General features: G+C 40.4%; 1 protein-coding gene across 6 annotated transcripts in view; it reads left to right on the top strand.

Annotated features, from left to right (window-relative positions):
• The window catches only part of RPRD2 (regulation of nuclear pre-mRNA domain containing 2), an 83,779-nt gene extending 61,657 nt beyond the window's left edge, over nt 1-22,122 (top strand). For 2 of the 6 annotated variants that reach the window (XM_074263380.1, XM_074263376.1), the window contains 6 exons: nt 3,421-3,596; nt 3,934-4,216; nt 6,288-6,548; nt 7,427-7,627; nt 11,400-14,154; nt 21,906-22,122. In XM_074263380.1, the coding sequence (XP_074119481.1) occupies nt 3,421-3,596; nt 3,934-4,216; nt 6,288-6,548; nt 7,427-7,627; nt 11,400-14,154; nt 21,906-22,035 (3,806 nt within the window). In that variant the 3' untranslated portion in view covers nt 22,036-22,122. Of the gene's footprint in view, nt 1-3,420; nt 3,597-3,933; nt 4,217-6,287; nt 6,549-7,426; nt 7,628-11,399; nt 16,119-21,905 lie in introns of those variants that run through there. The other 4 variants (XM_074263381.1, XM_074263382.1, XM_074263377.1 and 1 more) reach the window with 3 other exon arrangements.
• The last annotated feature ends 84 nt before the right edge of the window (nt 22,123-22,206 follow it).

Consider the following 22,206-nt stretch of genomic DNA (forward strand, 5'->3'; position numbering starts at 1 on the left):
GGTTTTCAAGGGCCTTTGTCAGCCAATGATATTATATTTGATACTGGTAAAGTTTTGAATTTGGGGAAGTATGTTGATATTGTCAGGTTTGTGCTTTAAGGAGGTTCATTTGATGATGGAAATGGGGGATGGACTGGAGAGAGGAGACAGGGAGACCAACTATTAGACTTTTAAAATAATTAAGGCATGATATGTTACAGAGGTAAAATTTATGGGAGTTGACCACTAATTAAATTGTGGGATGAGAATGTGAGGAGTTGGGGATGCCCCTACAATGTGAGCATAAGTAATAAGGAAGATGGTGGTATCCTCTGGGAGGAAGAAAGTAAGAAAGAGAAAAGAGTTTTGAGGGGAAAATTAATGAGTTCAGGTTGAGTTTAAGATGTTTATTAAACATTCACTTGGAGATGTCTAAAAGGCAATTGGAGGGAAAGAGGTTAGAACTGGACAAGTAAATCTTTAAGTCAATAATAATTTAAACCTTGAAAGCTGATAAGATCGAGAAGAGGATTTGGGAAAAGTTGTGTGAGACCCTCTACTCTGAGCAGATGTGATGTGGATGACATAAGTAAGCGCATAAGAATGACAAGCAGGAGAGCACACTGGCACAAAAACCAAGAGAAGAGAGAATAATGACAGTATCAGGGGCTGCAGAGAGGTCAAGAAAAATGACCATTGAGAAAGGGTTGGTGGGGCAGCTAGGTGGCACAGTGGAGAGAGCACCAGCCTTGAATTCAGGAGGACCCAAGTTCAAATCTGGTCTCAGACACTTAACGCTTCCTAGCTGTGTGACCCTGGGCAAGTCACTTAACCGCAGCCTCAAGGGGAGAAAAAAAAAAAGAGAAAAGTTGGCAAGTGAGAAATCACTGTAGAAAGCAATTTCAGGAACACTTCAAAGAGTTAAAAAAGAGGGTGACAGGAAAGGAAGTAATGTGTCTTTCATAAGATGGCCTTCTCAAATTTAGCCTACAAAGGGAAAAGAAATAAGGGACAATAGTTAGCAGGGATGGATGAATCAAGTGATGTTTTTTTGAGGATGAAGTACAAAGATCAATAGCAATAGAAAAGTATAATCAGTGTATACATTGTTTATTCTTTGGTATTTTGGGTTATTGTTTCCCTTTGTATTTCATATAGATTTCTCCATATTATGCATGGAACTCATATTTTAATCTAAGTGGTAGGATCTAAATTTGTACTCTAGGTTTATGCTTTTTTTTTTTTTTTTCCTTCCTAGAGTTTCTCTAAGTGATGGGAATATTGGATGAAGTTAATCATGATCAATTTTATAACTCTACACATTACCAGTTTGCTCTACCAGACTATTTTGATAATGCAAATTACATAGTGAAAAGACTTTCTCCATAGCTTTGCCAGCATTGGGTTTTTATCATTTTTATTTCTTTTTGCTTAAAATTTCCTTGTTTTAAGTGGAGTGATCCATTTTCTTATCAAATAACATTTTCAAGGAAATAGGCAAACTTGTTTTTTCTTTGGTCATTGTTTGGGTCCTTATCAATTCAGAGAAAATGTAATAGCAATCATTTCTGTTTTGGCCAGAAATCCTGAGGGTCTTCCCTTCCCAGATTTTTTTTTTTTTTTTTTTTTTTTTTTTCTTCAATTTTTGGGCTAAGTGAAAGAGGCTATTCTCTACCTCAATTTCTACCTAGCCTTACTCACTTAGTCAAACTGAGACCTGTTGAAGACTTTAACTTAAAAAGACCAAGATCTCCTATTGCATCCAGGACCATTTCCAGTAGTCTTGATCTGTATTTGGCCCCTGAACTCAGATGGTTCCGGAGGAGAAAGTGAGGCAGGTTACTTTGCACAGCCTCCCTCACTTCAATCAAGTTCAATTGCATGTCATGACTTCTCCTCTCTGATGTCATGGTCCTGAGAAAACAGATTAATTGTTCTTGGTATTGATTTTATAATGTGTTTCTTAAACTTATTTGGTTTTTGTCTGTTAGATTTTGTTCAGATAATTGGGGCTTAAGCTCATGTGGATAGTATGAAGGCAGATGAGAAGTATAGAAGGCACAGATCTGAAAGGTTCAGTCCTAGCTCAGCTACTTCCTGCCCCCTTTGACCTGTAGAAGGTCACTAATCTCTTCACTTTCCACTTTTATAAATGAGAACAGTTGGATCAGCTTTGGCTCTGAGGTTAGTTCTAGCTCTTAAGTTGGAGATAGCTGCCACTATCTGAGATAATGAGGATCTCTTGAGGCCCACATCAGTCAGTTGTTTTGTCCCTGTTCCATGATTACAAGATGTACCTTTATCCCCAAGGAGATGTCTTATCAGTGTATGTCATTTGTCACAGAAAGGTAATAGACAAGAGATTATGTAAAATCCCTTATGCTAAATAAATAATTCAAGTTTGTCTTACCTGGATTAGATTAATAGGGTTTTTTGTTTTGTTTTGTTTTTAAATATGAAAGATATAATGTTTTGGGGGTAACACAAAGATCATTTATTTTTCTTCACTTTTTTAGGCCTTGGTTTCCTCATCTTTGAAGAGAATAATATTTGTCATACATGTTTCACAGAATTGTTGAGAAGTCTTTATATAGGTTACTTCATTGCCATCTATATCCCATTTTGAGTTCTGGCTCTGAGATGAAACAGTACACCAAAGATCCCAGAAAATTAGACTGTTTCTCAGTGGTCAGAATAATCCCCTCCTAGGGGTTATATTCTTATATATGTAAAGAAATAAAAGGCTATTTTGCCATCTTGTCCAGTCTGCACCCAGAGTCCTACAATTTGTTAGCCATTCAAGTTCTCTTTCTTTAGGGCATAAAAAGGTATGGATCTAACTACCCAGCATTAAATAGACATTAGCTATATACATACTATTGTGTAAGACAATATCTGATTATTTTTGATGTTGGACTCCTATTTTATTGTGATAGGATTTAGCGTTTCATCTTTGAAAATAGCCTAATACATATATCCCATCATAGGAAAAATGGGATAGAACTGTAAAAAATTTGAGTTGAAATTTGTTTTGTTAGGTAGTGTTGGCATTGAATTCAATAGAGAAAGAAGCAAGTTGCCACATTTTACCCACAGTTACAGCTATTTTCAAGGAGCCACTTTTGCTCCAATCCTTCCAGAAAGATCATGTGAGTCAGATTAGTCTTAGGAATTGGGGAAAGTTCTTTGAACTGTTACCTTGTAGGACCACACTGCAGGTCACAATCTGGAACAACAAAAGCAGCTCTCTGGATTTATGAAAGAGAACTTACTCAACAGTGTTTTCACCTATTCATCAAAAGTTTAAATGCCTACACCATATAGTGCATTGAGTTGAGTACAGAGAAAGATAGCTAAGTTTTCATTTTTGTCCTTCAGAAGTTTCAGACTTTTTCAGATCTAGCTTTCACATCCCTGATTTGAATGTCTCTATCATTTAAGATAAAACCGGTGGGAAAAAGTTTTCCAAAGAATTTGAAGAGGCAAGTTCCAAGCTGGAAGAATTTGTGAATGGCTTAGACAAGCAGGTGAAGAATGGGCCCTCGCTGACAGAGGCACTGGAGAATGCTGGAATTTTCTATGAAGCTCAATACAAGGAAGTCAAAGTGGTGGCCAATGTAAGTGATAAAACTTCCCAGTGGCAAGACCTTTGTGGGTATTTAGGTATTTGTCTAGTGGGATAAGCTGCACTTTGGTACTTTGGAGACCTGTGACTACTAGAAACTGCCTGTTTGCCCATTATCATGGGAAGCTGCCTGGGATTCTTTGTTGAGACTGTCCCACAAAGGCTAGAATTTAGAAACTTATTGGCAGAAAGGACAGTATCATTTTCTTGCTTTATGCTCATATTCAGTTTTGCATAGTGCTATCACCATCCACATGCTTGAGCTGAATCAAGATAACTATTAGTCTTTTCCTTAGAAAAATGAATGATTCTCATCCCTTCTCCATCAGGCATATAAAACCTTTGCTAACAGAGTGAACAATTTAAAGAAGAAGCTGGATCAGCTCAAGTCAACTTTGCCTGATCCTGAAGAATCTCCAGTCCCTTCACCAAGCATGGATGCTCCCTCACCAACTGGTTCTGAGTCCCCTTTCCAGGGAATGGGAGGAGAGGAGTCCCAATCACCAGCTGTGGAGAGTGAGAAATCAGCCACACCTGAGCCTGCTACAGATAACCGGGATGTAGAGGACATGGAACTTTCAGATGTGGAGGATGATACATCAAAAATCATTGGTATGTCCATATGGGATAAGTAAATGCCTGCATATAATTTTGCTTTTAATATTCCAAAGGGAAAAATACTGCCATATTTGAATTTAGAAAAAGGGAGAATCATTTAGTTTTCCATGGTAAATTACCCATAGACGTCCTTAGTACAGTTGGGAAAGGAAAAAATGCTTGCTAGAGAGGTCTTCCTGATTCTCTCAAGATCTAAAAGATTGACTGTTTTGTTTCCCGAATGCTTTCTAAACTGCTGAGCTAGCTACTGGGGTGACATTTGTGGGGTTATTATTATGTTATACTAGTCATTTATTGTTGCTGTTATGACTGGGTCATATTTTTATATATTATCTTCCCAATAAAGTTTGAGCATAATTATTTTAAATCTAAATTTAATTAGAGGGGGACAGCTAGATGGGTAGAGTACTAGGCTGAAGTCAGGAGGACCTGAGTTCAAATCTAGCCTCAGACTCTTAATATTTTCTAGCTCTGTGACTCTGGACAAGTCACTTACCTCCAATTGCCTCAGCAAAAAATAATAATAATAATAATTTAATTAGGAAACTTTTTTAAAAGAAAGTGTTGGAGGAAATAGATTTAGAAGAATCAGAAAGGACTTTATTCACTCCTCCTTGCCTTCTCTTTCTACCTTCTCATTTCTTTCTAGATCATCTGTAATCTGCCTTAAGTTCTCGTTGCTCAACAAAAACTTGCTCTCTCCCTGCCAAATCTTAGGGATTTTTGGACTTTATCCTATTAACAAGAGCTTTCCCTTCTTAGATACTCTCTTATCTCTAAGTTTTTTTGATACTGCCTTCTCTTGGTACTCTTCCTACCCATATGAATACTCTTTCTCAATTTTCTTCACCCATTCATTCATGGCATTTCCCCCTTTCTGTGGACGTCCCATAAGGTTTTTATCCTGAACCCTTTTTATTCTACTCTTTTATTTGATGATTTCATCAGCTTCCATAGGTTCATTTATCATCTTTATGCAAATGACTTCTAGATCCAATTCCAGTATCTCTCCTAAGTTCCAGTCTCCCATCACCAATTGTCTCTCAGACATCTTAAACTCAGTGTCTCAGAGACTCAACACATCTGAAATAAACTCATATCTTTTCTCCATTATCTTAACCCTCCTCGGGCTTCCAAGAATGATAACATTGTTCAAGTCACCCTCGTTTTCTACAATGTCAGTGCCTTCTTTGACTCCTCACTCTTAACGCACATATCCAGTCAGTTGCCAGACGTTGTCATTTCTCTCCCCATGCCATGGCTCATACACAATCCCTCTCTACTAACATGGCTGTCATCCAAGGTGATGTTCTTACCATATCACCCTCTTTCAGTCTTCCAAAAGCTCAAAACCACAGCCAGCTTCAAAATCTCTCAGTGGTTTTCCCCATTAAGTCTAGGACCAAGTATAAACCCGACTCTTTGTCAATTAATGCTCTTTGTAAACCTTCCCCATCTTAATTCTTCCTGTCTTGTTGTTAATCATTATGTCCCATAAATGTCACAACTCAGCCATATTTAATTTCTTGCTATTTCTCACATGTGACAGTATGTCCTAAATCATTGCTTTTGTCTTAGCTTTCTCCTTGTTTTTCCTTTCAGCCTTTAGTTTTGGAATCATGGTTTTCTTCCAAGCTCATTTCAAGCACTGTCTTTTCTATGGCCCCTTTTCTGGACTTCCAGCTTTGATGCCTTTCTATCCAAGGCTACTTTTATCTATATATAAACTATCTACCTGGTTAGAAAACAATCTTGAGGTCCGAGATCTTTGCTTTTAATCCTAGCACCTAACACTTGGTACAAGGAAATGCTTAATAAATTCTTGTTAGAGAATGTTCTCTAAAAGTTGAAAGTCTATGAAATTTTGATGTAGTTTGTGAAATGGCAGATAAGAATTTAAGAAATTAAGGGGGGAAAGCACATGTTAATTTTTCTTTGTAGTATTCATAAATTGCAGTTACAAATTCAGTTGTCTATCAGTAAAGAAATGTAGAACCCTCTCTTAATCAAAAGCAAAACATTGGCCATCAAGAAGATATTTCATTACCCTTTTCTTTTTAAACAGTGGAGGACAGGAAAGAAAAACCTGTTGAGAAGCCAGCTATATCCACGTCTGCACCTACTAAACTAACAGAAAGTATCCCTAAAGCAGCACCGTGTACCACAGCTTCTGTGGCTGTGACATCAACTCCACCACCACCAAAACCCATGAGCACATCAGTTCTTCCCCCTTCCCCGGCCCTGGCTTTGCCGAATCTAGCCAATGTGGATCTTGCAAAAATCAGTTCCATCCTTAGCAGTCTGACATCTGTCATGAAGAATACAGGTAAGTTCCAGTAAGAAAGGTGGTCAGGGGAAAGGGGGGGGAAATTACTCTTAGGCTAATTGTTATTGAGAAGACTGTTTGCTCAGTCTTTTTTAAAAGAGAAAAATCTTCCAATAAGATTTGTATTTGCCACATATTTCTCTTCTTACAAACAGTGTCTCTCTGTTTCATCGATATAGTAAAATGGCAACATTTATTGAGCATACATTGTGGATGGATCCCTGGAGTGAGGGCCTAGCATATCCACAGGGAGACCTTATGATTCTACCCTTTGTCCTATTCAAAATCTAATGGATAAAAATGAAATATATACACATGAATAGACAAGATACAAAGCAGATAGAAATAGTATATCATCATAAATTAAAGATAGATGGTTGTGTAGATGCCCACTAAGGGAGAAATATTGCGGACTTTATTTTGTAAACAGTCCTTTGGTTAAAGTGAGATAATTCATTTGTAAATGTTTGATTTAAATATCTGAGGGGAACATATAAACATATGAAGCAACTGGGGAGGTATATGTATGTGTATATAGGGAGGTATAATGATTTTCTTTAAGTATTTAAAAGGCAGTTGAGTGCAAAGTTATCAAATTTCTTTTATTTGACCTAGAAAGCAGAATTAGAGTGTTGTGTGGACATTTCAAAGAGACTGTTTTAGTCTTAAAGTTAAATGTCCAGATAAAATTATCCAGAAGTTGAATAAGCCATTCTTAAAGGTAGGAAGTTCCCTTTGAGTCTAGATAAGCACTGGTTTAGATGTTATATTAGAACCTGATTAAATTATCTCCCAGAACCTTTCAATTTTGACATTTCATGAAACCAAATATTGTTATTCAAGTCATGTCTAGTTGAACTTTGATCTTTCTCCACCAGGGGTCAGTCCTGCATCAAGACCATCTCCAGGCACTCCTACAAGTCCCACTCACCTCCCAGGCAACCTGAAAGCTCCTGTTCCTGCTACTACAACATCTCATAATCCTCTAGCCAACATCCTCTCCAAGGTGGAAATCACCCCTGAGAGCATTCTCTCTGCCCTTTCCAAAACGCAGACACAGGCAGCCCCTGCGCTACAAGGTAACAAAATGTGCCTCACAAGGACTCAGATTTGTGTATGGATGTTTCTAGTCAGTGTGAATTCAAAGAATACAAATTAAATATAATAATTTTTTTCCTATAGAATCTGATGAGGGGCAGCTAGGTGGCGCAGTGGATAGAGCACCAGCCTTGAATTCAGGAGGACCCGAGTTCAAATCTGGTGTCAGGCACTTAACACTTCCTAGCTGTGTGACCCTGGGCAAGTCACTTAACCCCAGCTTCAAAAAAAAAAAAAAAAAAAAGAATCTGATGAAATTTGTGACCCTGAGCAGGTCACTGAACTTGTTTGCCTCAATTTCCTAAACTGTAAAATGGGAATTGTATTATTCCCTACCAGCAGGGTTGCTGTGAGGATCAAATGAGATATTTGTAAAAGATGCTTGGCACAGTGCCTGCTACATAATACGTTCTTGCTAAGCATATAAATGTTAATTTCCTTCCTCTTCCCTTCCCTCCCCCTCTACGCATCCAAGTAGGGAATCCCCAGTGAGGAACCCTGTCCTTCCACAGAGGCAAATCTGCATCTATTCTGCACTTTATTGTTCTAGGGAGTGACATAGGGTCACTGAAAAGTAAAGTATACACAGGATCACACAGCCCAGTGTCAAAAGCAGGTGTTGAACCTGACACTTCCTGAGTCTTGAGACAATCAATGCTCTCTGTCTACTTCACCATCATGGATCTTTGAAGTAGTTAAAGACATGTAGAACACCATTGTAACAAATCTGACCAACATAAAAATTTCTTCATCATATGCTAATTTTTTGTATATGGAAACATCTTACAATACAAAGATCATGTAGTTGGCAAGGTTGAGTACTTGTTGGATTGTGTTTTCTTTTATGACTTTGTTTTTACTTTTCTAGCTTTAATATTCTACTTTACATCTTGTTTCAATACTACAGTGGTTCCAACATATCATTATGTGGGTTTTCTTTTCACCAAGCCCTCTTAAATCTGTGGGATATCTCCACAGAAAATAGCTTGCTAAAGGACTTCCTCTGGGTATATTATCATTTTGTAGATAAAAATTCAGTGTGACATTTGATTTATCTCTTACTATATGGCCTCTTCTACATTACTTCATTTTATTTCTATCAAAAACATCAATATTAATGTGATTCTGTTTCTCTAAAATTATACTAATTTGGTAATTGGACAGAAATTTCACATTTTGTAGAAAGTTAAAATAAGATTTGTCAGGGCAGCTAGATGGCACAATGTATAGAGCACCAGCCTTGAAGTCAGGAGGACCTGAGTTCAGATTTGGCCTCAGACACTTAATACTTCCTAGTTATGTGACCCTGGGCAATTGACCCCAATTGCCTCAGCAAAAGAAAATAAATAAATAAAAGAAAATTTGTAAAGGATTTAATTAAAATGCATGATTCTTTATCTGCTCCCCTTTCTATTATTCCACCCTATCACTACCAACACTGTAGAAGGAAATAACACTGGACTGAAGATCATTTTGTATTTCCTTTTCTTTTGTGGCTTGCTCTAGGCAAAAAGTTTGTTACTAGCCTTTCCTTATTTAATTAGGCTGGTCTTCAGGTACCAGGTACATTGCTCAGACCTGACTCACAGGATTTTTACATCTTTGTTGAATTTTTCAAAATTTGCTTGCATAACCTTTGGAAACTTAACTTTTGGAAATCCACGTTCTAATGATGAGAACTTTTAGGGAAAGATCTGAAGCTCTTTGCCAGTGGGCACACCTCAAAAGATTATCTAAGATAGCCTTTGATAAAATCCTTTTACATTAGAATATTTTATATTGCATAATTCGTAGGATAGTGCTAAGTACCAAAGTATTGTCTTCACTATCACTGTCCTGATTGCTTCATTGTCAAGGACTGGTAGAAAGGTAATTATGTAAGATTTGACTTTTAATAGAACTAAATTATAACTAAATCAGCTTAGCACTATTGGAATGAACCAACTATCCAAATGTAAAAATAGCTCCTATTAATAATAAGCAGGGTATATAGGGTATTCCCAAGTAGTGATGATCAAATCACTCCTCTTTCCACTGACATAGAGCCTATAAAATTAGTAATAATTTTAAGGATAATTTGGAAATTTTAACGTAGATATGTATTTTTTCCTAATTCTAAATGTTATAAAATAGCACATTTAAATGAGATTATCACTTATAGTGAGCAGGTAGGTGTCACAGTGGATAGATTGATTGTTGACAGGAAGGCCTGAGTTCAGATCCAGCTTCAAGATAGTTACTAGCTGTGACTCTGGGCAAGTCACATGATCCTGTTTACCTCAGTTTCCCCCTCTGTAAAACGAGCTGAAGAAAGAACTGGTAAACTATTCCAACATCTCTACCAAGAAAACACCAAATGGGGTTGCAAAGAGCCAGATACAAGTGAAAAGACTCAATCACAAAAATGTATGGCAAATTCTTGCACAAGTCTCTCATGAACTTCCCACTATAATGCAGATGCAGAAAAGACATTCTGCAATACTTCTGTTCCTAATAGAATGAGCATTGGGTAAGTGGTCAAGGGATAAAACTAAAAATGAAAATATCTCCCTTCACTTTCTTAACTTTTGTAGTGTATTTTCTACACAAAGTAAACACAGAGCACAAATTCATCTTAAACTTTTACTCACAATTATCCACTGCATTCTCTCTTTGACAGATGTATAAAACTGAGGTGACTTTGGTGATGATGAGAGCTAAATTTACTTTTCTGGAAATGAAATATGGCTAAAGAGAACCTGATCTCATCCTGCCTTAATAACAGTAGCTTATCAAAATTAGATTGTAGAAGTACTTATTTGAGATTTATGTTGGAGGGATTTTTGAAGTTTGGGTTTTTTGTTTTTTTCCCCCCAGAAGGATAATACTTTTTATTACTATAAGAAAATTGTTCTCAAGTAGATTGTGGTTACTAGAATCTTTGAAGGTTAATGTGACCAAGGCAGTCTCCATACATGCATTAATAATCCTTTACAGAACTTCAGATTATACATTTTCAGAAAGGTGATCAAATAAAGGAGTTAATGTAAATATTATTTCTTCAACATATATTACTAAGGAATAGTTTCTTAACTTAATGTATTTGATACCAAAAGAAGTTAACCTTTTTTTTTAATTCCATAAGAATATTTAACATTTGGTTAAGAATTGATTAGTATACTAAGGCTTTAAGAAACTCAGGTTTCTTTAGGATTTTTTGCTGTCACTAATTTAAGGTTTTTCTTTAAAATGTTTATAGGAGCAACTCTTCCATGGAGAAATAATCCTTCCCTGTAGGGAAAGATTCTGGGGAGAAAAAAAAAATTTTTTTTTTTCCTCCCAACAAGTGGAGCAGATTTTCAGTTGTGCCACTTGCCTAGGGTCATTAAAAACTTTTCTTTTCCTTTGCTTGTGATTGTGGGGGTCGGGAAAAGGGGGGTTAGAGATAAAGTCATGATAATCTGAAGCTCTCCAGTTTAGGAAATCCTTTCTGTCTGTAATGATGTTGCTAACCTGTTCTTGAAATAGCCAGTGAATTAGATGATTGTTCTTTTTTAATTTATAATTTCAACATTTTGAGTTACATTGAACCACTGGGAATTTTTGACCAGATTTGCTTTACTGCTTGCAAAACTTTGTGGGTTTATTTTTTTCCCCCAGATATCTTACTAGTTTGTCATCAGACGGGATGAGAGGGACTGGTTAGTCTTCATGATTTTTGCTGGGTTTTTCTTTATTGTTTCTCAGATGTCCAATCTTTTTTCCCTCCCCCAGGCCTGTCATCCTTACTTCAGAGTGTTACTGGGAACCCAGTTGCTTCAAGTGAAGCTGCATCCCAGAGCACTTCATCTTCCCCAGCCAACACCAGCATCTCCAGCATGAAAGGGAGGAACCTGCCCTCTAATACACAGTCCTTTATACCCAAAAGCTTTGGCTACTCTCCTAACTCTTCAACTTCTGAAGTTTCTTCCACTTCAGTTAGCAAAGTCCCCATAGGACACAACCCAGGGCTCCCAACCTCGAGTTTTAAGCCACCATCAAACTCGCTGGGATTCTCTGCTTCCCACAGTGCAAATCCTGCTCTTCCGTCCACTGAGCCTGCTCTGGGGCAGTCCTCCGAGATCTCCAAGCCAAAGCTAGAGTCAGAGCCCACCTCCCCAAGCTTAGAGATGAAGATCCACAACTTTTTGAAAGGTAACCCTGGCTTCAGTGGGTTGAATCTAAACATCCCAATCCTCAGCAGTTTGGGGGCAAACATCCCAGCTGAGAACCATCCATCAGACTTTCAGCGAGGTCCCACAAGCACTTCCATGGACAACATCGATGGGACTCCTGTCCGGGATGAACGGAGTGGGACTCCTACCCAGGATGAAATGATGGATAAACCGACATCCAGTAATGTGGATACTATGTCCTTGCTGTCCAAAATCATTAGTCCTGGCTCTTCAACACCCAGCAGTACGCGATCACCACCCCCAGGGAGGGACGATAGCTATTCTCAGGAGCTATCTAACTCTGTTTCTTCCTATCGGCCTTTTGGCCTGGGCAGTGAATCCCCCTACAAGCAAGCTTCTGATGGAATGGAGAGACCCTCCTCACTCATGGACTCACCACAGGAAAAGTTCTATCCAGATACCTCTTTCCAGGAGGATGAGGATTACAGAGATTTTGAATACTCAGGTCCCCCTCCATCAGCCATGATGAATCTAGAGAAGAAACCAGCTAAGTCGATCCTAAAAGCAAGCAAGCTTTCTGACACCGACTACCAGCCCATCATGTCTAGCTACAGCCACAGGACCCAGGAGTTTGGCGTGAAATCTGCCTTCCCTCCAGCAATGAGGGCTCTCCTGGACCCCAGTGAGAGTTGTGACCATCTGGCCTCCTCTCCAGGCCTATACAGCACCTATAACTTGAGAGGCAGCGAGTCTGGCTCCGAGCGGTCACCCTCACCGAGTAAGAACGACACCTTTTTCTCTCCCGACTCTAACCACACGAGCCTTTCTCAGACTGCCACCACACACCTCGGCCTGCCCCAGAAGCAGTACCCGGATTCCCCTCACTCCATCCCCCACCGCTCCCTGTTTTCCCCACAGAGCACCCTGGCCACTCCCACAGGCCGCCCAGCCGCTTCGGGCGTGGACAAAGTCCTGGCCTCCACCATTTCCACCACTTCAACAATTGAGTTCAAAAATATGCTCAAAAATGCCTCCCGCAAGCCCTCCGAAGATAAGCATTTCGGCCAGGCCCCTGGCAAGGGGAACACGAGTGACGGGGTTGGGCTCACCGGCCTCGTCCAGCCCAGTCTGAGCTCCAGTGATCAGCAGCAGCCGCAGCCAGAGGAGCACTACCGCATAGAAACCCGGGTCTCCTCTTCCTGCTTAGACTTACCCGATAGTACTGAGGAAAAGGGAGCCCCCATAGAGACCTTGGGTTACCATAACGCCTCCAACAGGAGGATGTCAGGGGAGCCAATCCAGACAGTAGAGTCCATCCGGGTGCTGGGGAAAGGGAATAGAGGACATGGGCGTGAGCCTTCCAGGGTGGGTTGGTTTGAGCTGAGTCCCTCTGGCAGCTCCTTTGACAATGGCCCCTCGAGTGCCTCTGAGCTGGCCCCCCTTGGGGGTGGGAGTGGAGGGGGGCTCTCTGGCTTCAAAGCAGCGGCCTACAAGGAGCGGGCACCCTCATTTCAGGAAAGCGTCAGCTTTCGCTCCAGCAACTTCAACTCTACTTTTGAACACCATCTTCCCCCACCTCCCTTGGAGCATGGGGCACCCTTTCAGAGAGAGCCCATGGGGCCATCATCTGCCCCCCCTGTTCCTTCTAAGGAGCACGGTGGGCTCTTCTCTCGGGATACTCCCGGCCACTTGACCTCTGTGGATCTTTCGAACCCCTTCACCAAGGAAGCAGCCCTAGCCCATGGTGCCCCACCCCCTCCTCCTGGGGATCATAGTGGGGTTCCTTTCTCAACTCCGCCTCCTCCACCACCCCCTGGGGAGCACAGCGCCAGTGGTGGTGGTGGTGGTCCTTTCTCTAACCCTCCCCCTCCTCCTCCCCCTGTCGACCACTCAGGGGTGGTCTCTTTCCAAGCCCCACCCCTGGCAGAGCACAGTGGAGTGCCAGGGCCTGTCGCAGTGTTCTCCAAGGAGCATAGCTCCCTCCTCCAAGGCAATCTAGCTGAGCATTTTGGAGTGCTCCCAGGACCCCGGGACCCCACACAGAGGGACCTCAACGGCCCTGGCCTCAGCCGTGTGCGTGAGGGCCTAAATCTGCCCACACATTCTCGGGAGCACCTAGGCCCAAGCCACGGAGGAGGTGGGGGGGGCGGCAGCAACAGTGGCCCTGCCTTGGGTCCCCCACACAGAGACACCATCAGCCGGAGTGGAATGGTCTTACGGAACCCCCGGCCGGACTTTCGGCCTCGGGAATCTTTTCTCAACAGAGACCCGTTTCACAGCTTAAAGAGGCCCAGGCCACCTTTTGCTAGGGGCCCTCCGTTCTTTGCACCAAAACGCCCATTCTTCCCTCCCAGGTACTGATGGAGACCAAGGGAAAGCATTTTGAACACTCTAGAGAGCATTGGAAGTAGGTTTTTTTGGTTTGTGCTTTTTTTGTTTTTGTTGGGTTTTTTTTTTTTTGTTTTGTTTTGTTTTTCCTTCTGTCTCATCCCCCTCCCCCCCCCTTTTTTTATTGTGATAAAGCCCCCCCCATGTCACCTTCCTAAATTAAAAGAAATCTCTGCTTGCACTTCCCAACTCTACTAGACTTTCTATCTTTTCTTACCAGCCTCCCACCCTCATTTATTTTTATAGGGATTATATGTATATATATATATATATGTGGGTGGCTGTGTATGCATATACACATACACCCCACACACACACTTACACACACACACACACACACACACACACACACACACACACAGCCATTCACTTTGGTTGTAGGTCATGGGGCAGCAGAAGAAAAAGCAAACAAAATCTGTTCTAACCCCATTTTCTGAAGAATATTGCCATTTAAATAAAACTTCCAATAGTACAGATAATGACATGTGCGATGTTGGGGTGTTATTTGGGGCCTGACTTATCATGTGGTCAACTGATGGATTCCATCCTTCCCTTTTTCCCCTGACCTCATAAACAGCACTGCTATCTATCTATAATCAGCTTAGTTTTCTCCACTATGGCTGTCTGTATCCTGCTGATGATAGTTGAAGGGAACAACTTGGGAAGAAATAGGAAGTTTTGGTTCTGGTAGTTTTTGTTTTTTGTTTTTTTAAGACACATTTTAAGTTTCTGAGCACATATGTATCATTGCTCTTCATTTCTTCTCTCCTAAAGTCGAATTTAAAAATTCAGACATCCTTCCCAAATAGTTGTACAAGTAATCTTTGGGACAGAATGAACATCCTTCCCTTCCCCCCCCAATCTTAAAATTCTCATTTATGGAAATGCTAGAGAAAGGTATTTTCTAGCTAGGTAAAAATAGAGGTTGATGATAGATAATCTATATAAAGTGTGAGCTAAAGCAGTTGGTGTGACATATTACTGTTCTTCATAAACACATTTAGGGATGGGACCAGGATCATAAGTGACTGCTATTCACAAGTTTGCACTTAGGTCTTTGCCTCTGCTTCCATATCTTTGTCTTTACCCTTTTCCTTTGTTTCTGCTCTTGGTTTGTCCAAAAAGAAAATCACCACAGCTGAGATTTAGTCATAATGGAAACAAATGCTTCTCAAATTGGGGAGGGTTTGTCCTTTGTCTCCAGGCCGACATCCCAGACATTTCTATACTCAGAATTTAGGCTTCTTGAGTTACTGTTTCTGGTATCTAGAAAACAATTTATTCTCCGGGATGTCAGCAGTCTATCACAATGATTGACTAGGAGAGGGGGAAAATGTTATGCTTCCCCTTTGCATCCCACAAGTTTCTAAATATCTAGCATTTTTTAATTGATATATATACTTGGGATGTATAATTTCTTACTCCATAAGAGAAATGTGGATAGAAGAGGACCTGATGGATCTTAATTTCTAGGATTCACATACAGCAAGCCTCAATCTCCAGGCAGGAAGAAAAGGGACCTAATTGCTTTAAAAGCTGGAGGAAGATGAGGGTGAAATTGTCCTTTGTCTCTACTCTCAGTTGAGCCCTTGCATTGCTACTGTTTCCTTTGTCTTTGTGATTTTGTGTCTTTTCCTGCCTGCCTTTTCCCTTCCCTGCCTCCCAGCATATATACCGAATATGGAAATGCCCTTTTGAGAATCTCTAACTGGGTAATTGCAAGAGTGTCTGCTGAGATTTTCAATAGCTCCATCAGGAATGGGATCAGAAAAGTGAGACTTGCTGAATGGAGGGTGGTTGGATTGAGGGGGCAGGGGGAAGGGGAGATTGATGTTTGGCAGGGGTGTGGTGAAAGTGAAGAGATAATAGAAGGTATGGTTCTCTGTCTTGTTAGAGCAAGCTTACTTTGGTATTAAAGAAAGGAAACCATGTTTAAGCCTTTCAGAGTGTTTGATGTAACTTATTCCACATTATTTATTTGAGCTTAGAGGTTCATGTCTTGTGTAGTTAGGGTGCTAAAAAAAAAAAAAAAAAAAAAAAAAAAAAAAAAAAACTCCGTCTGCCTAATGTGTGTCTTTAGCCCAACTCTTCTCCTTTTACTGATTCTCCAAGGTCCCCTGCAGCTCCCTACATTCATGCACAGTCTTGTGGGAATGGTTGGGTTAGTAAGCAAAGAAGCAGTTCAGTACATTGAGCCCTAAAATGTTGGGGGAGTTAATATGATTACTGAATACTGAAAAAGACTTCCTTTGGGGAAGGGAGGAAGAGAAAAGGGATGCATTTCCCTTTGGAATATAAGAATGTGAATTATTTCTGCTGCTCTTTGCTTAAACTATATGCGGTGTTTACTTGAAAAAGCTCTCTCACCATTTGATTTCATCAGAAGATGGCCTGAAAGGTGCCCAAAAAGTAGACTCCTGAATGTTTGAGGGTTTATGGGTTTGTTTGTTTGGGGGGGAGGGGGGAGGTTTTCATTAAAGCATGATGGTTAATGCCTGAAAGGAAAACTTTGTTGTACAGTTTAAAAGACAGAATTTTGGAGGCTTTTTTTAAAGCCAGAAAATATTACATGTTTGTGTTTGAGGATGGAGGTGGGAGTTAGTAACTTAACTCTCAGCTGTTAACTTCAAAGAAAACTATCTACAACGGTAACAGAAGATACCAGTGTATATATATATATGTATGTTAAGACAAGAGGGAAAAAAAATTTCTGGTATACATAACATGAACTGAGAGGTTTTAGTCTTTCTGTGTCTGTGATTTAAACCTCTTTGACCATGCTCTGACTTTTGTATTTTACCTTGAGTTTAAAAAATTAACAATAAACAAAATATTTTTACACAACATCGTGTGTCTTGACACAGACATGATTATCATAAAAGGAAAGAAAAGTCATTGCTGAAATCCTTACTGCTCACTGTGAAATCACAGACAGAGAACTGGGGGACAGGGAAGGGGAAGGGAAGGGAATGAGATTACACCGGCACCACTTTAAGCTTTGTGAATAGAATCTGATGAAGAGGTCCTAAACATTAGCAAGAGTTGTTTTTGTCACTGCAAAATCTGCTTATCTGGGGCCCATTTCTCTGAGTCCTAATCTTCTGCCTCTTAGACTGCCCTCCAAGTGAGGACTGCAGAATGGAGGTGAATGTATGGGGTGGCAAAAAAGCATCTAGATAATGTGAATACGCTTTGCTTTCTAATTCTAAAAGACTTGGTCCTATTATGAAGTTGCTGGTTTATGCAGAATTAAGCTGCAGCTGTTATTGTTTTGAAACCGCTGTAAAAGACTGCTTTACTTTTTTTTCTTTCTCTTTTTTTGGAGGGTGGGTGGGTAGGGGTGGGAAGGGGGAGTGCCTGTTAAGCTTAAACATAGATATGTTGGATTGATAGTCTCAAGTGTTCGGTGTGGAAAACTAAAGTACCTGCTTTTAAAGGTAACAACAATGAAACTGCAGATCCTTTGAAATGTGTATTGATAACATTTAATAAAATAACTAGTTCTAAAGGTTTGACATTTTTCTTTGAGATTCTGGACCCCTGAGGAAGCCCTCAGGTTTCCTTTGGTGAGTGCAAGCTGGAGACTGAAGAGCAGCTGACCTTATTATCAGAGAGCTGGCTTACTTTTTTCCCAGCAGACATATGATTCCCAGGACCAGTGGTGAAACCAACAGCAGGAAACCAGAAGGAAGCCAGGATATGTCTCCGAAGAAAGAGTTGCATGTCCTTTTGCTGTAGAGATGTATTAATTGTGCACACTTGTGGGCCTACACAAGAGGTGTTGTAGACCAGTAGTATCAGACTCAAAGGAAACATTTCCTTACCACATATATACTTTAAAAACCACAAATCAGCATTATCTATGTTATATATTTATTTTGTTAAACATTTCCCAATTACATTTTAATCCAGTTCAGGCTGTATCCTGGAGTTTGGTGGTTCCAATTTTGACACCTTTGTTGTAAACTACACTGTGTCCTTCCCTTTACCTATTACACACATCCCTTTCCTCCAGGACTTTCCCGTATTTATTCAGTTCCCTCAGTATCACTTTTTGTTTTCCAGTTTAATAAAGAATGCTCTCCTCTGTAGTGTTGTTTACTTATCAAAAGGGTCCTTTGCACATTTTTTGATCATCTCCTTCCTGAGACTTAATTTTGCCGTGATCTATGAGTAATAGTTAGGTGGTGAAAAGGAAGCTTAGAAGCAAAGTAGACAGGGCTATTTTCTATGTCTTATTCTTCGTACAGTAAACTTAGAGGAAGGGGTAATAAGTGTAGAAGGTTAAAAGTAGTTCTGAGAGGAGGATTCATAAGAGGAGGGAAGGGTACTGACATGGACTGTCTAGGTGTTTAAACTGAAAAACAATTTGTAGTCAGCTATCTGGACATACAAAATAGTAATAATGAAAACTGGAAGTCTCTTGGTCGCATATCCCCCATATTTATTATTGCTTCCTTGCCAAGTGATCTTTTGTAGTTTAGAATGCGTAACTTTCTTCTATCCAACCCTGTGTAGGCTATTGAATGAATCTTTGGTGTTCATCTGGCTTTACTAATTAAATCACTCATTGGAGGTGTTTTTAAAATTCCTCTGATTACATAATGTTACTGTGGGATATAATTGGACACTTTAAAAATAGCAATGCCCCAAAGTATCCCCTTGTAATTTTTCCCAACTCCAGAAAGGGGAATTTATTCTCTTCATTACTCTGTTTTTCTGTTATATTAATACCTTAACATCACTAAAGAAAATAATTGCTAAGCTTATTTTTTGCTTAAGTTCAACTTGTAAATTGCTACAGTCACACATACTAGAAGGGTTTAAACAAACTTGGTATTGGGGCGTTTCTCATACTTTCTAATGAGTAACTGCATAGACAAGCCTAGTCAGCTGCTATTGTTCACAATAGCTGAGTAATAACTCATTGGGGCTGCATAGACAGGACTATGAGAACAACTCATTACCAAGTTATGGGCAAACAGGTATCCCCCTCCCTTTTTCCCCCCACTCTGGGATTCTAAAGATAAAATAAATTCCGTGGCTCCTCCCTCTGCCACCATTACCCCAAGCCCTGCACCCCCAGGAATCAAAATATATATTTGAAATGTAGTTATTTGGGGATAGAGAATATAATCTTGTCTACAGATTCTGATTATTACGCAGCAGTGTATTAATCTTCTCGTCCAGTTTCCTGCTGTCTTACTAGTTAGATGTCAAACAGTGATAGAATGGGTAGAACTAGCAGTTCCTGGTGATGTGAGCAAGATAAACAGTTTCTTGTGTTTGACTCAAAAGAATAGTGGCTAAAGCAGTCTACCCCAGAAATCATCTAAAGGTAAAAGACCTCTCCTAGTACTTGCTGCATTTTAAAAATTCCTCTTCTGGCAAATCAGTTTTCCCCTGTGGAATGGAATATAGGCAAGATGCCCAGTCTTCAAACATTAGGGACAGAAAAGTAGGAAACCTCAAGTTCTGTGCAAAATTAAATTATACAATTTTAATGCCTTAGGGCTATCGACTCATATCATAAATGTACTTTTAAGGTCCAAGTTCTTAAGGAACTACAAAAGAGTTTAGAAGGGAAGGAAGGCCAGGGATTGTTCTTGATTCAAAGCCTATGAAGCCAGGCCAAGTATACTTCCTTGCCTCCTTTTGCCTTCCTCCACATCAGAGCTTTGTGTGCTCTTCACACAATCTCTTAAAGAGTCATGCCATTTGCCTTCCCTTTGGTTCTTACGCTTAGTATCCTTACTTATTTAAAATCTTAGGTCATTAAAAGAGATATCCTGAAAAAGGAAATTAGTATTTTCTTATGGCCAATGAGCTATCTGCTTACCTGCCTTCTCTGAAAAAAAAAAAAAAAAAATTCTTTTAAGTGTCTAAGAAATTGTTTTTTTTTTTTTTTTCCTTCTAAAGGTTTTCTAGGAGAATTTGACAATTTGCCCAAGTTCTTTGAGGGGTTTAATCTTCTGTTGTACTTTAAGCCACATCTTTTTCTTGATCTTTGGAAGAAATTGATATAATACTGTAACAACTGTCTTTAATAAATTGCTTGCTTCATTGAGAGCTTTACTCAATCTGAGCATATGTGCTGGTGGGAAATGGATTCAGATCATTTTTCTTGGCAAAAGATTCCACTATACTTACGTATCTGAAAAATGAGTGTGCTCAACTCTCAGGTGGGAGGGATATGACTGGTGGTTTTGGTAATGGAATAATGCCTCTTTGCTCTTGAATATGGGAAGGTGCTGATCTTCTAAAATAAAATTACTAGGCATTCTCTGTCTGTGACCTCAATTTGCCAGGCTTCTTTTTCTTATCCTTAGTCTTTTAGAGGAACATTTGTGAGATATCTTTCTTGGATTTTCTATCTAGTGTCTTCCCTTCTCTGAGTTTGTAGCCTCTGACCTTCGGGAAAGGGTCTCAGAAAGGAAAAGGAATCCTATTTGATCCTTTTTTTCCTTCAGGGTTAGCATGACACTGAAGAGCATTGAATGACAGTAAGGAATGAAGAAACAGCTCTAAGGATAGATATATCCCAGCCAGACTAACGGGTTAAATTTCCTAGGGCTGGAGCTGGTCCCAATCATTAGTCAGGGTGGTAGTTAGGTGATTCAGAGTTAAGTCTGTTCTGTAAAGCTGACTGACCTGAGAGAACCTTCTATTCTCCCAGCTTCTCAAAACTGAAAAGGAATTATAATGATTCAACTAGCTTTACTATATTCAGGGCACTGTGCCAGTCACAAGGAATACAAAACAGGTTGCTCTTGAGGAGCTTTATGTATAACAGATTTAACTTGTGTGCAAATAAGTACAAAATTGTTACCAGAGGGAGGTTTTGCTCTGAATATATAATATCTCTGAAAAGAACCAAATTAGAGCTTTGAAGGAAAGTAGGGATTCTACAGCTCTGGTGTGAAGGTAGGAGTGTGACATGCTAGATATGGAAAAGCACTTAACAGTAACAGGCAGAGGAGGAGGAATGTCGTGGGGAGAGGAGAGGAGCAGCTAGTCCCCCAACGGGTGTAGCTTACAGAAGGGAAAGGAATGTGAAATAATGTTGGGCGGGGAATAGGGGAAAGCCAAATTGCTGAAAACTTAAAATGGCAGGCAAGCGTTTGCATTTCCTCCTAGAGACAGGGTGACAGTTTCTGAGAGTGGGGCTGATGTATTCCAGGACTATATGGCAGTTCAGCAGAGGCAAGCAGGGAAATGAAATAGGTGTTTGCAGTTTTCCAGGTGAAATGAGAAGAGCCCGAATTAGGGTTGTGGCCTTTGGAGTCCACAGGTACGGAAGTTGGTCCCAGAGAAACTTCGTGTTACTGAGCAATGACTTTTCTAATACATGGATTTGCTAAACTTTTTCGCGTTTTCTTTGTTTTAAGGGATTATTCCATGGGAAAGGGTGACTGAGGGGAAGACATTGATGTAAAGAAAAGTTATAAAAATTGACTAAATGTAATGGAAAAACAAGGTACAGGAGAAGGTTACTGTGCAGATTTGGTAACTGATGAGCTTTAACGAGGGGGCGCCGGGTCCCCACTGCTCTCCTCCAGCGGGAGCAGTATGGGGTGTCTGGGTCACGTGCTCACTCCCACCTTTCTCCCCACTGAGGGAAGCAGGGCTGAGACTTTAGTCTGTCCGGTTGTATGTGATCTGCATGCGCGCGCTTGTGTAACCTTGCCCACAACGTCTCTTTCTCTCTCCGTTTCAGGCTGTTCCGCCGGCCAGAAGACAGGGCCAAGATCTGGGCTCCTGGACCTGTGACTCGGGCCAAAGACTCAACGCCCTCCCTCCCCGCCCCTCAGGAAACTCTGACCTCTGTAGCCGCCCAGGACCAATAAGCTTCTCTGAGGGAAAGCCCACGGTCCTCCGGAGACCCTTCGTCCTCCTTTTCCTTGTGACTGATTCAATAAACAGATTCAGCCCTAGTCTGCGTGTCCAGATTCAGTGCGGGAAGGAGAGGATAGGAGGTCAGGGGAGACGGGGCTTCGTAGTGTGAGGTGAGGGCCAGG

Source organism: Sminthopsis crassicaudata, chromosome 4 (genome assembly GCF_048593235.1).
Source record: "Sminthopsis crassicaudata isolate SCR6 chromosome 4, ASM4859323v1, whole genome shotgun sequence".
Lineage (NCBI taxonomy): Eukaryota > Metazoa > Chordata > Mammalia > Dasyuromorphia > Dasyuridae > Sminthopsis > Sminthopsis crassicaudata.